The sequence below is a fragment of the Bacillus rossius genome, chromosome 12, assembly GCF_032445375.1.
Source record: "Bacillus rossius redtenbacheri isolate Brsri chromosome 12, Brsri_v3, whole genome shotgun sequence".
NCBI classification, from domain to species: domain Eukaryota; kingdom Metazoa; phylum Arthropoda; class Insecta; order Phasmatodea; family Bacillidae; genus Bacillus; species Bacillus rossius.
Genome location: NC_086339.1, coordinates 42746419 through 42761795, shown reverse-complemented (window position 1 = coordinate 42761795; position 15377 = coordinate 42746419). Strand labels below are relative to the sequence as shown.

Sequence of the window (15377 nt, the reverse complement as noted above, 5' to 3'; positions counted from 1 at the left end):
CTATGCAAATGAGAGCAGGACGCGCAGACCGGACCCCGGGTGGCAGCGCGGTGTGATAAGAGGGAGGGGTTCGGGCGCACGCCCAGAGGTTAACTGATTGCCCGGACGCGGGCCGCGGAGGGGAATTCCTCCGGTAACGAGCACAAGACGGAGTGGAATACCGGTGAAGGTTTCATGAAACCTATCCTCCCGAGCGTGACCGCGCCGGATCTTGATACTTCCTTCGAAGGCGGGGCTTTGTACAAACAAGTGCCCGCGCGGGTTATCGCAGATATTTTACTTCCAATCACCGTTTTTATTTTTATTTTCCGCTCATAAGTTTTCTCGTTCCCTACCGAGGCGAGGCGAGCCTGGCATAATCTCCCTGATCGGGCAGTGTTTCCTACCCTCTTGAACCTCTGCGCCGCGTGGGACCGTTCAATCTCTCCCCCCCTTGTCCCCCCCTGGTCCAGGATGGCTGCCTTGCCGCTGCCCTTCATCTCGGCTCGTAAACATCTGCGCGCAGCCACGGGTCAATTACCCGCCATAATAATGGCACTTTGCGTCGACCGCGACCCGCGATGGCCGAATCGCGCCGCGCGCGGCCGCGAGCTATCGCGCGGCCTCACTTCATTCCAGAGCCAAATAAATTAAATTATGAATGTCACGGCTTTTGTTCTCTCCCCTCCCCCCGGATGCGCCGACGCATCGCGATGACCCCTGCGCGGCAGTGCGGAACAGACCCGCAATCACGTGACACCGTGCCGGCCGTGTCCTATACGGCAGAGGTCACAGTCACTATTCTGGCAGGCGCCTCGCCCCTGCTGGCTGTGTCACGCGCGCGCCTAGGTCACCGGTCCCTCTTCTGACCGGCGTCTTACCCTTTCTGTGTGTTTCAGGCGCGGCAGAGGTCACAGTCACTCTTCTGACAGGCACCTCGCCCCTGCTGGCTGTGTCACGTGCGCCTAGGTCACCGGTCCCTCTTCTGACCGGCGTCTTACCCTTTCTGTGTGTTTCAGGCGCGGCAGAGGTCACAGTCACTATTCTGGCAGGCGCCTCGCCCCTGCTGGCTGTGTCACGCGCGCGCCTAGGTCACCGGTCCCTCTTCTGACCGGCGTCTTACCCTTTCTGTGTGTTTCAGGCGCGGCAGAGGTCACAGTCACTCTTCTGACAGGCGCCTTGCCCCTGCTGGCTTTGTCACGCACGCGCCTAGGTCACCGGTCCCTCTTCTGACCGGCGTCTTACCCTTTCTGTGTGTTTCAGGCGCGGCAGAGGTCACAGTCACTCTTCTGGCAGGCGCCCCGCCCTTGCTGGCTGTGTCACGTGCGCCTAGGTCACCGGTCCCTCTTTTGACCGGCGTCTTACCCTTTCTGTGTGTTTCAGGCGCGGCAGAGGTCATTGTCACTCTTCTGACAGGCACCTCGCCCCTGCTGGCTGTGTCACGTGCGCCTAGGTCACCGGTCCCTCTTCTGACCGGCGTCTTACCCTTTCTGTGTGTTTCAGGCGCGGCAGAGGTCACAGTCACTCTTCTGACAGGCGCCTTGCCCCTGCTGGCTTTGTCACGCACGCGCCTAGGTCACCGGTCCCTCTTCTGACCGGCGTCTTACCCTTTCTGTGTGTTTCAGGCGCGGCAGAGGTCATTGTCACTCTTCTGACAGGCACCTCGCCCCTGCTGGCTGTGTCACGTGCGCCTAGGTCACCGGTCCCTCTTCTGACCGGCGTCTTACCCTTTCTGTGTGTTTCAGGCGCGGCAGAGGTCACAGTCACTCTTCTGACAGGCGCCTTGCCCCTGCTGGCTTTGTCACGCACGCGCCTAGGTCACCGGTCCCTCTTCTGACCGGCGTCTTACCCTTTCTGTGTGTTTCAGGCGCGGCAGAGGTCATTGTCACTCTTCTGACAGGCACCTCGCCCCTGCTGGCTGTGTCACGTGCGCCTAGGTCACCGGTCCCTCTTCTGACCGGCGTCTTACCCTTTCTGTGTGTTTCAGGCGCGGCAGAGGTCACAGTCACTCTTCTGACAGGCGCCTCGCCCCTGCTGGCTGTGTCACGTGCGCCTAGGTCACCGGTCCCTCTTCTGACCGGCGTCTTACCCTTTCTGTGTGTTTCAGGCGCGGCAGAGGTCACAGTCACTCTTCTGACAGGCGCCTCGCCCCTGCTGGCTGTGTCACGTGCGCCTAGGTCACCGGTCCCTCTTCTGACCGGCGTCTTACCCTTTCTGTGTGTTTCAGGCGCGGCAGAGGTCACAGTCACTCTTCTGACAGGCGCCTCGCCCTTGCTGGCTGTGTCACGCGCGCGCCTAGGTCACCGGTCCCTCTTCTGACCGGCGTCTTACCCTTTCTGTGTGTTTCAGGCGCGGCAGAGGTCACAGTCACTCTTCTGACAGGCACCTCGCCCCTGCTGGCTGTGTCACGTGCGCCTAGGTCACCGGTCCCTCTTCTGACCGGCGTCTTACCCTTTCTGTGTGTTTCAGGCGCGGCAGAGGTCACAGTCACTCTTCTGACAGGCGCCCCGCCCTTGCTGGCTGTGTCACGCGCGCGCCTAGGTCACCGGTCCCTCTTCTGACCGGCGTCTTACCCTTTCTGTGTGTTTCAGGCGCGGCAGAGGTCACAGTCACTCTTCTGGCAGGCGCCTCGCCCCTGCTGGCTGTGTCACGCGCGTGCCTAGGTCACCGGTCCCTCTTCTGACCGGCGTCTTACCCTTTCTGTGTGTTTCAGGCGCGGCAGAGGTCACAGTCACTCTTCTGACAGGCACCTCGCCCCTGCTGGCTGTGTCACGTGCGCCTAGGTCACCGGTCCTTCTTCTGACCGGCGTCTTACCCTTTCTGTGTGTTTCAGGCGCGGCAGAGGTCACAGTCACTCTTCTGACAGGCGCCTCGCCCCTGCTGGCTGTGTCACGTGCGCCTAGGTCACCGGTCCCTCTTCTGACCGGCGTCTTACCCTTTCTGTGTGTTTCAGGCGCGGCAGAGGTCACAGTCACTCTTCTGACAGGCGCCTCGCCCCTGCTGGCTGTGTCACGTGCGCCTAGGTCACCGGTCCCTCTTCTGACCGGCGTCTTACCATTTCTGTGTGTTTCAGGCGCGGCAGTGGTCACAGTCACTCTTCTGACAGGCGCCTCGCCCTTGCTGGCTGTGTCACGCGCGCGCCTAGGTCACCGGTCCCTCTTCTGACCGGCGTCTTACCCTTTCTGTGTGTTTCAGGCGCGGCAGAGGTCACAGTCACTCTTCTGACAGGCACCTCGCCCCTGCTGGCTGTGTCACGTGCGCCTAGGTCACCGGTCCCTCTTCTGACCGGCGTCTTACCCTTTCTGTGTGTTTCAGGCGCGGCAGAGGTCACAGTCACTCTTCTGACAGGCGCCCCGCCCTTGCTGGCTGTGTCACGCGCGCGCCTAGGTCACCGGTCCCTCTTCTGACCGGCGTCTTACCCTTTCTGTGTGTTTCAGGCGCGGCAGAGGTCACAGTCACTCTTCTGGCAGGCGCCTCGCCCCTGCTGGCTGTGTCACGCTCGTGCCTAGGTCACCGGTCCCTCTTCTGACCGGCGTCTTACCCTTTCTGTGTGTTTCAGGCGCGGCAGAGGTCACAGTCACTCTTCTGACAGGCGCCTCGCCCCTGCTGGCTGTGTCACGCGCGCGCCTAGGTCACCGGTCCCTCTTCTGACCGGCGTCTTACCCTTTCTGTGTGTTTCAGGCGCGGCAGAGGTCACAGTCACTCTTCTGACAGGCACCTCGCCCCTGCTGGCTGTGTCACGTGCGCCTAGGTCACCGGTCCCTCTTCTGACCGGCGTCTTACCCTTTCTGTGTGTTTCAGGCGCGGCAGAGGTCACAGTCACTCTTCTGACAGGCGCCCCGCCCTTGCTGGCTGTGTCACGCGCGCGCCTAGGTCACCGGTCCCTCTTCTGACCGGCGTCTTACCCTTTCTGTGTGTTTCAGGCGCGGCAGAGGTCACAGTCACTCTTCTGGCAGGCGCCTCGCCCTTGCTGGCTGTGTCACGTGCGCCTAGGTCACCGGTCCCTCTTCTGACCGGCGTCTTACCCTTTCTGTGTGTTTCAGGCGCGGCAGAGGTCACAGTCACTCTTCTGACAGGCACCTCGCCCCTGCTGGCTGTGTCACGTGCGCCTAGGTCACCGGTCCCTCTTCTGACCGGCGTCTTACCCTTTCTGTGTGTTTCAGGCGCGGCAGAGGTCACAGTCACTCTTCTGACAGGCACCTTGCCCCTGCTGGCTGTGTCACGCGCACGCCTAGGTCACCGGTCCCTCTTCTGACCGGCGTCTTACCCTTTCTGTGTGTTTCAGGCGCGGCAGAGGTCACAGTCACTCTTCTGGCAGGCGCCTCGCCCTTGCTGGCTGTGTCACGTGCGCCTAGGTCACCGGTCCCTCTTCTGACCGTCGTCTTACCCTTTCTGTGTGTTTCAGGCGCGGCAGAGGTCACAGTCACTCTTCTGACAGGCGCCTCGCCCCTGCTGGCTGTGTCACGCGCGCGCCAAGGTCACCGGTTCCTCTTCTGACCGGCGTTTTACCCTTTCTGTGTGTTTCAGGCGCGGCAGAGGTCACAGTCACTCTTCTGGCAGGCGCCTCGCCCTTGCTGGCTGTGTCACGTGCGCCTAGGTCACCGGTCCCTCTTCTGACCGGCGTCTTACCCTTTCTGTGTGTTTCAGGCGCGGCAGAGGTCACAGTCACTCTTCTGGCAGGCGCCTCGCCCTTGCTGGCTGTGTCACGCGCGCGCCTAGGTCACCGGTCCCTCTTCTGACCGGCGTCTTACACTTTCTGTGTGTTTCAGGCGCGGCAGAGGTCATTGTCACTCTTCTGACAGGCACCTCGCCCCTGCTGGCTGTGTCACGTGCGCCTAGGTCACCGGTCCCTCTTCTGACCGGCGTTTTACCCTTTCTGTGTGTTTCAGGCGCGGCAGAGGTCACAGTCACTCTTCTGACAGGCGCCTCGCCCCTGCTGGCTGTGTCACGCGCGCGCCTAGGTCACCGATCCCTCTTCTGACCGGCGTCTTACCCTTGCTGTATGTTTCAGGCGCAGCAGAGGTCACAGTCACTCTTTTGACAGTAATCTTGCCCGAAACTTACCAGTAGGCTAGTTCTCTGCGCACTCAAGAAAATTCGATATTGTAACCATATCCGTTTTTGACAAATATAACGATATCTGGTACATATTTTATTTATTTATATTTAATGCGCTAATTTTTTAATCTTTTTATTAATAATATCTCCAATTTATTCAACAAAAAAATCAAGTTTTAATAAATACCTGTTATAATTAAAAAAAAATTATTATCGTTTTCAAATTTACAAATTTTTTCAACTGTTTGTATGGCCCACATTATTTTTTCAGGCCTCAAATGAGACGTCATAATACAACTTCATGTGGGAACAGCTAAGTTATTTTAAAGCTGTAACACTTTTTTAGTAGTTAAATATTTTTCATTTGTCGTCTTTTTATGATCTGACATTTTTTTTATTTTTTATTACCTAAATCTTACTGTGAAAAATTACTTCTGATATTATTATTACGTTTTTATGTCTTAACTTCTCGTTTACAACGAGGCAGTGGATAAGGAAAAACGCAGCGGAAGAAGACGGAACAGTGGGAACAGTAGGATCTATCCCAGCATGCATTGGAGTGGTTTAGGATAACCAAGGGAAACCGTTATCAAGATGGCTGGATCAGTAACGTGGTCCTTCACAAAATCTAATTGAATAATAATGAATTAAAGGGAGGAAATATTTGTTGCAACCCCCCACTTTCATATTCAAGTATCCTTTTTTTTTAACTTTGAGACATTCAATGCGATTATAAATTTTCATTATAAGCCGAAGATAAGTTTATATTACAAATAAACTGTCAAAACAAAGATGACGTCCTCGTGTTCCGCCCAACCTTCTTAACGGCTCGTCCCACAGATTGTCCGAATGGGAAATGTGCTGGCTAAAGTGAACACAAACTAACCAGGCAGTTTTCAGGCAAAAATGAAACATTTTCTGTTACCAGTAAGGCCTTGATAATTTCGTTTCAATGCTTACTCATAAACAAGGGGAAACGTATTTTTAATATGGTGAAGCAATTTCTGAACTTAACTCCCGTGTTACATGTGGTGTTTCTGTCATAACAGATCATTAAAAAGAAATATTTCATTAACGTTACAGTAATGTGTATAGTTTTTATTGAATATTTACCTACGTTAATGAGATCCCACATCCACATATTTTCAAATGCCGTACCATTGTGTTTTTTTTAGAAGTATAACGACAGTTATATTCACCTAAAATTTATTTCAATACTACACGTTAATAACTTCACATTAGAAAATAATTTAAGCAGCCCGTCGCTATTAATTTCAAGCATTTATTTAAATTATAAACCACGCTTTAATGAAGCAGAATTTTTTCAATCAAGCGGTTCTAAAAATAGTTGTGTGTTAAACGTTTTTGGAATCAAAATGGCATATCGGTTGCTGCTGCTCCTTCCAAGGAGTAGAGGCTACTTCAACAAGAACATTAAGTAAAAATGGTGACCCCTGGAGAAGTCTCAGGGCCAGCGAAGCAGTTCTCATCACTACTGTCTGCGCGGGATTTAACTGCTCTATTGTTCATTCTCAACACATACCCCTTCCACTTTTGCCCAACCGGTGAATATGGTGATTTGGAATACTGAGAAATAGTTTTCTATTATCATCTCCAGTCCTCAGGCCGTAAGTAAGATGACACGTGTTCGTCAAAGAAAAAAATGTAATTTGTTGCATAGCAAAATAAAGAAAAAGGATGTTCTCGAAAGAAATATAAAACGCCAAAAAAATGATTTAAAGAAATAAACTAACTTTAATATTTTTTATGATATTTTTTTGACGTCGATACACTTAAATATGTACGTGTAAATGAGATCCAGCAAAAAGTACTAGATAATAGCCAACAATTGTCAGGATTCCATAACATTATTATTATAAAAAAACTAATAATGGATAGGCAAGTATGGGAAATTTAAATGTTATTTAAATTATAACGTTTCAGACTTAGCTCGGTACACTTTAATGTAGGGCATTTTTACCACGTTTTTATAACTCGCATTCTTGTTTGTTTGATTGTTCGGTAAAAATTTTGCAATTGATTAAAACTAACTTCCTGATATGCTGGAGATAGCTTAGAACATATATCAGAACTGGATACCAAACAAACATACATTTTTTATACATAACACTAGCTGCAGTAGCTGGAGTTGCCCGGGCTGAACACAGGGTGATATTTGTTACGCGAGTTAAAGCAAAACTGATAGCGCTATATGACAGTGTAGTGGACATAGACAAATGACACAAAGTTACTGTTCGTTGTAGGTCTATCAACTATGTTTTTCTGTTTACCCTTGGCGATTTGTTGAACGGTTTTGAAGTTGATGCGCTGCAGCGCCATCGAGCGACGAGTTACAAAAAAAAAACCATAGCATAAAAACCTTCTCCACCAAAAAAAACCCTTTTGATATGCCAACATTCATGGCGATATGCCAAACGGTGTCGGAGTTTATCGTCATACATAACAACATCCAATTTTATATATACACAGATAAATAACAGTTAATATTGTGGAAACTCATTTGTGGAGACTCAGCCTTGTGTATTTGAAGTAAAACATCCAACAACAAGGTGAGACAACATTTGCCGATCTTTTGGATTCTCTACTTGTCGGTGGGTGGAAGGCCTCACAGTTTGCTCCACTGATTTTAAAAGAATTGACAGAGGCATCTGGTGATGATTTGGATAGACCAATACGCATACATTCAACTCACGCACACACTCAAGACAGCCATATTTGAACAATATTTTATTTTCCAGGAAAATAACAACTAAACGGACTGTTATATTATTGAGAGGAATAATAATTTTCTATTTCAGATGTGATCAGGTAAATAGAAACTGAAATAAACCTAAATTGGCCAAATGTCTATGTCCTAATATCATTACGATGTTTAAAATCAATTGCGAAATTTCAAACACACAAGACTAAAAAGTAGAAAACAATAATAATATTAACATCTTCGAAGTTATACTTCTTTCGCCGCGTTATGAAAAAAATGACTAGAGTGAATTTTTACGCTGCGCGCGCACCATCCAAAGAAATTTTTACCAAATCAAAAAAAGGGTAAATATAAAAAAGGGTGTGTGTACTTATGTACGGGCGTTAAAAGTTATACTTACATGTCGTAATAAAAACTATATTTGATTTTGCATACAAAAAAAATTATAGAAATAAAATAATAATAAGACTGGAGTGATTTTATAAATACGGATGGTAAGGTATAAATTCAATCAAATTAAAAAAAATTAAATAAGTACTCCGTGATCAGTATTAAAATAAACACATGTATAAAATTAATTATTTGTTTTAGTACATTTTAATTAATAATACAAATTAATAAATATAACCAATTTTTATTCAAATTTTTTAATAATTTTCATTTATTAAATCATAAGGCAATAATGTACAATTTATAATGCAAATAAATTATATGTATGGGAAAACATAACATCACAAACACTTCCATGAAAATGGCCAGGAGACTGCTAAACCTTCCACAGAAAATTCCTGCCAGCGACAATGGAAGCTTACTAGCATCCTGACAAACGGAAATTTAACCTCACTTATATAAATACACTTGAAAATGTTTATAAACAATATTTATATCACTTATATTAACATTAAATAAATGTTTTTTTATGATATGGACCAGTATTCAGTATCAGTCACTGAAGTAAAGGCTTTAAATGTACAAAAAATATTTGTATGTAGCTTTTTCTTTCATCCTGTGAAAATTTCGTTGCGTGTGCGTGCGCATCGTAAAAATTTTTTAATCTTTTTTTCATAACGCGCCTAAAAAAGTATAACTTTAAAAGGGAACATAAAAATAAAAATTATGTATGTGTGTCTAAATCTTATATTTTAGTGATTGATATTGGATACTGGTCCATATAATTAAACAAATTAATATGTTGTTAATATTAGTGATATTATTTATGTTTATAAACTTTATCCAGTGTATTTATATAAGAGAGGTTATGTTTATTTGCATTAAAACTACACATTTTTACATTATTTTTCAACAAATTATTATTAAATTAAAATGAAAATTTAGAGTTTTTATTGGTTTTCATTAATAATTAAAATTTTTCTTAAATATTTTACAAAATTAAATAATAATTTCAACACATGATTATATTAATATTGAAAAACTGAGTATTTATTTATATTATTTTTATTGAATTAATAATTTTTTAATTGTATTTATAATATCAATCCAGTCACTGTAATGCATTATATCTATTAATATGTCTGCATTAAAATTAAAGTTATTTTTTATTATACCAAGTAAGTATAACTTCTACACGCTTACAGAAGTACGTGTACCCAAATTTTGATATACCACGTTTTTAAAACGGACTAAAAATTATAAAATATTTTCTCCTAGCCCCGTACAGAATTATAAACACGTACAGATTTCTAAATCCATACAGATTGTCCTGAAAATTTGCAGTTGTGAATATTTCATAGCATTGAAAATACTTGTAAGATTTAAAACTAAAAACGTTGGGCGTATGCAATAGATAAATGTTGCAGGAATAGTTTACCAAAGTCGCTGACAATGTTACTGCACTGCAAATGATATGGACTGTTGTGTGGGTAATGCTCGTGTTGAGATAGCAGTAGCGTGTTATGTTGTGTATGGCTGCGTATGCAGCCTGCAACTCGGTGATATATTCCGCTGTAGTGTGGGGTGCTGTGTCGCACAACACAGTCGTGGTAGTATTGTGTACACTGCTGTTTGTATTGTGGTATTGGCAGTGTATTGGATTCTGATCCATCAGTAAACCCATTTCAGCCACGTAAAACACAAGTACTGCAATAGCAAGTATAATCAACAAAAACAACACAAACTTACCTATAGCTAGAGACCTGAAAAATTCGCGCATTCATTTCACGATAGGCTAGAATCCAAAAAGTTTGCATTTTTTCTGCTTCGGTGATTGGGCCACAGTATATATGACGGACTCTGGGCCAATGAAAAAATGTAAACAAAAGAAGTATCGAATCACGAGCATCCCAGTTAACAGGTGCTGCGAGTCAGTAACCAATGAGCAGATGCAATTCGCCCCAAAATACTGATGTTTTATAGATTTTTACATTGCACCAGAATAATACGTTTTCCAAAGTAAACAAATACCAAATCTGACAGGGTATCTGGCAAAACCTATGACTGACGAAACAATAACATTAGATAGATGACAGCTTACAGTGTAAATAAGGCTTGCTTAGGCTGTAAACAAAACACTATAGTTCAGTTCTTCAATAAAACGTGTCAGACGAATACAAATTAAAAAAACTGGAAGTAAAATTGGACTCTCACAAAAACAGTTAGTATCATCACAAAACTATATTCTTCACGTTAAAACTTTCTCAGGGTTCTAGTTTCTATTATTATAAATTTTGCCGGCTAACAGTAACCCAGTGGTAGGCACAAAATCTATTCAAAAAAATCACTGGGCCAAACTAGACTGATATTTGCAGTGTTGGCAAACAATGGCTTTTTTACAAAATGTTAATTGGACAAAGATCGTCGTTGGGGAAAATTAGATGGTTGCTTTCTATTGTTTATGACTAGGGCCATGCATATTTCGCGAAAATATTCCGAGACTAGCTGATAGGTAAAACACTGTAGCATCGTCTGTGTTTAGTGATTGGGCGAGTTTCTTTCAGGTACATGCCGATTGTTAAAACACCAATCACAGTAATTCATTGCGGAAGCAAATGTGTCCTGAGTGGCCAGCCAAATAAGGCAACTACTTCTCTCGCAGACGGCCGCCAATCACAAGGAAGAAACCGCTGGTGCGCGTATACCTTGTTGCAGTTTAATAGGCGTTCAACTTTATTCGCGAAAAATGCCTGCCTCTATTTATGACCTCCAATGGCGTAACAAAAAATTGTTACCTGCGGTGGGAAACAGCTGCCGGCATAGCGAAAACAAGTAGGACGGCTGGCGTAGCGACTTACGACTTTTGTTGCGTCGCACACACACACACACACAGGCACAGTCTTATAACGCATCCCAGCCTACCCTATATTGAATGTTTGGCTATAAGATGCTGCGCGTTCCTAGGCCTAAAACCAAGACAGTTGCTATTTCAAAGTTTCTAAGTTCACAGAGTCCAAATTGGCGTCTAAATATACTGCTGAGTGTCGAAGGTTCAGTCCTTGGAGGCATGAGGAACTCCCCGAAGAAACGGGATCTGGCGTTTATATACCGGCGCCGGCTGGGATTGGTCTATATTTGTGCGCCTAAGTGCCTAACGTAACATTCGCAATAAACAACAATACAAAATAAAAGTTATGAAGGAGTGCATACACCACAACACACGTAGTAATTACTGACGTATTACAAATAGTTTATTAAAATACACTTAACAATTAATATGAAAATACTTCCCGTGACTTCCTGATTTCATGTGTGTAACCCCACTACCCGTTATTTGATACTTGGTCCATGGAGTACTGTGTCTGTAAGGTGCTCTCAAAATATAAACAGTGAGACAATGGAGCATAGTTCATGGCAGACATGCGCCCGGGAGGCGACAGTTCATAATGCTTATGTTTTTAAAGTTTATTTGTTATTTAAATATTGTTTGTTATTTAAAATCATGTACCAGCACAAACTCCCACTTAAGTCTCGGTGTCACACAAGAAAAGAAGGTTGTCTGTAAAGTTGGTTTACGGACGATAATTTTACGTGGTAACATCATAAGAAAACATTGATGAAAAATTGCATACTTTTTAATTTCCAAATATTATTACAGTTTTTGAAAATTTAATTTAGATAATTTGTTTGAATATAATCACGAACAATTAGTTAAAAAGCCCGCTTAAACCTGTTTGATATTATAGAAGATTTTCTTGCACGGTGGTTGGCCGGTTCTTGCACGCTCGGCTCAGGTGGAACGTGACAATTTTTCGTGCGTGCAGCTGGAGTTAATTGATTTATAAGGCGTTATCACGTCAAAAACATTACATACCTTTTCTCTGGGATACATTAAAACCTTTGAGTACGCTGAGAAGATAACGCCGTTTCAGCAATTACAACTGTGAAAGTTGGTCCTAGTGCTTAGAAAGCGTGATGGTTGAGACTGAATGGCGTCTATACATCACCAGAGCTCAAATGGAACCCATACCGAAATTTTTAAGCTAAGACTAAAACTCAGTTGACATTTTTAGATGTAATACGTGTGTACCCTGTAAATATTTATTATATAATAACAGCTTACAATGACGACAATAATTCCTGATGACCCTGCGTTTAGTTTCGAAATCGTAAAAATCTTTTTGGCTTACTAAATATATTTACAAAAACATAAGAGTATGTCCTTAAATGTCGATTCTGTTGTCAAGTGCTTATAAACCCGGTAACTTTGAAATTATAATCATTGTATAATGCCTAAATGATAATTATTTAGTTATATAAATAATTAAACAATTTATGTATATAATATTATGACAATAAATTACATATGTACATACAAATTAATTTTAAAATGTTGTATTTTTACTTTAAAATCATTTTAACAAAGATAAAATTATTTATTTATTTAAAAACTAACACTGTCTAAACTCGATTAAAATTATTATTTTTTATTTCCATAAAAAATCCTTGCCATGGAATGTAAAAAAAAAAAATATTTAATGAAAGCCTAGATGGTTTCAATTATCTCTAACATATCATAAAGCTCTAACGTATTCCTAAATGCTTGATTTGATAATTTTCATAGAATATAAATTATACCATACCAGAGTATTTTCCAGAATGTATCATGACTTACATTCACCAGTTACTCAACAAGCTATAGCTATGATTTAATGCTGTTGCACTACATGCTATTGTGTTGCCCTCAAACGTTTACAGATTTTTATAATTTATCCAACACGATTTTAATGTACGCCATATAGAATTATTTTATTTACACAATTTCTTTGTTTGGAAAAAAAATATTTTTGAATAATTGGCATTTTATAGCCTCGATAGTAATGTGATAATGCGTCAAAACTTTATTTACGATACTAGATTTTATTTAAAATATTGTGGAAAGGTTTTAAATCTATGCCTTCTGAAACTTTCGAAAGTGTCTATTTATTTATACCCAAAAGAGTAAACGTAGAATGATCGAGATAAAAGATAATCCATGGAAATTGTGTTGCTTCTTTTGTTACACTCGTCATTCCCGTGGCTCGAAGTGTTCCTTAGCAAACAATGGAGATGTTATCAAGTGTGGTGCCTCAGGTAAAATCAGCATGTCTGATACGTGGTCCTTTGAGGCTTAAAAGTGTCGCCGCTCCATTGTTAGCGACAGCCACGGAGAGAAGGAGAGAGGCACGAACCTGTTGGTACGAGGACCGCCCCGTGACCCCAGCGCTCAGCAGGCGTGGCCCTCTGGTACCAACATTGTCTGCTTCGCCCATCGCGACGCCCGTTCCTCAATCTCCACGACCGTCGCAATGAGTGGATAGAACTTCAGTGAACGGTCACTTTCCTAATCTCAGGTCTGGCACGTCTCAGAAACAGTTTGCAAACACTCTGCTTGCACTGCGCACGTCTGTTCGGCTATTCTCATAGAGTCGTTGGTTATTTGGTTCAGCTCTCGTAAAACAATGACCAAAAAATCAGTTTTTTTTTACTTGTTCTCAAAGTTCATATCACGTTCGGCTTGTTATTGCATGTTTCCACTCATAATGCTGCTATCTTCGCGCTAGTTACTTGTTATAACTAAGATATTACGTCAACTATAGTAGTAAAATCTTCTAATTTAAATAAATAATTTTCTTTTATGTGTTGGGAAAAATTATTTGACCTATATTTATTTAAAAATTATTTCAAGAATTAATTTAATTAATATTTCTAAAACTTTTTTATTCGCCTGGCAATGAGAAAGCAATAAATATGGCAAATAGAACTAAATACATAACAAAAAACAGCAACATATTAGCAATGATATGTTCAAACAGCACATGTAACGCAACAAATGATAAAAAAAATTATCTTTCTTGATTTATAATTTACTTGAATAATTACTGTAGCCTACAAAAAAATTAAGAAAAATTTTGAAGACAAGGACTCATAATAAATACTACGTAAAAACAAATAATGGTTAAATACATACCATCAGGAATGCTGTATGGTACCTATATATAGAATTATTGAGAAAAAGTGTTTAATATGCTATGTCTACATCATTAATGTTTTAAAAAATTGCCGCTTGGATGTGAGAGTTTTCTGAAATGAGCGGTTACTAACGGTCTTGCTGCCTCGTGCACTCAATTTTTTTCAGTTTTTTGAAAGAATCTGAAATGGGATAAATTCTCTGCTTCAAGAAGTTACAACTTTGGGCCTTAAAGCTGCCAAACACATACAAATGTGTTTTAAATGAGTGAATATTATTTATTTCCTGCGGGATACCGGGGAGAGAGCATGGATGTATTATTTCTATATAATAGAATCCCTTGCTTCCATTAACATGGAAATTTTAACTTAAAGTGTTGAATTTAAATAATTTTCATAATTATCATAATTTTTTTTTATTTTTAAACTGTAACTTAATTCACATAATACAAAAATAATTACAATGTATAAAAAAACAGTTTGAATTATTTGATGCTCAACTTCCGTGTAGCACCATGGGATGTTTGAATCTATGCAGCACGTACACACTGTTAAAAAAAATTCCGTTTGAATTTACGGAAATCACACGTAACATATTCTGTAGGGATCTTCGAAAATTGGCGTCCTTTTTTTAATTTCTGGAACTGAGTGAACTCAAAAGAATCATCTTGGAGTGTCAAAAAAATATCAAAAAATTTGTTGTCTGTAAAGTCGGACGGCAGGCTTAAGGGTCTTGCGTCTCACTAGGTTACCCGTCGACCCAGTGGGATGAAGAGTGGACCTATGACGTGTCGGAGCTGTAGTCGGCTCTAGTATCTGAGTGATGCTCTCAGCAAGATCCAAAAAGGGCGTGTGAAGCGAATATATAGTCTCTCCCGCTTACGGCAACCCATAGCCTTCTCGTGGCGCCAGTGTTTAAACAAATATGGGAAATGCCGGGGGTGCCCACTCCTCAGACTTCCTCGGTATGTCGGAGCGGGAATTCTGGTGGACTAGTAAGTTGTGGGTAGGTGACTACGCCTTGCTCCTGCAGAAAATCCACTGGGGAGTTTTGGACCCCCAAACCCTAGGTGGTGTCTCAAAACATCGGATTCAACGTGAAGAATCCAAGATGCATATGGAATAGCGAAGGGTGGTAGCGCGGCGGGGATTCGCTCCCGGTCCGGGCACCCGGGCTCTGGCAAAGCTGTAACCTTTGGGCGGTGGATCGTCTAAGGGA

At 43.1% G+C, this 15377-nt stretch overlaps 1 protein-coding gene across 1 annotated transcript; it reads left to right on the top strand.

Annotated features, from left to right (window-relative positions):
• The first annotated feature begins 453 nt into the window (after positions 1-453).
• On the top strand, positions 454-14961 carry LOC134537970 (uncharacterized). Its single transcript, XM_063378988.1, has 19 exons — positions 454-487; positions 879-938; positions 1243-1302; positions 1363-1422; positions 1605-1664; positions 1847-1906; positions 1967-2026; positions 2087-2146; positions 2329-2388; positions 2693-2752; positions 2813-2872; positions 2933-2992; positions 3175-3234; positions 3661-3720; positions 3903-3962; positions 4023-4082; positions 4507-4566; positions 4749-4808; positions 14906-14961. The coding sequence occupies exons 1-19, from the start codon at positions 454-456 to the stop codon at positions 14959-14961; spliced, it is 1110 nt and encodes a 369-aa protein (XP_063235058.1).
• The last annotated feature ends 416 nt before the right edge of the window (positions 14962-15377 follow it).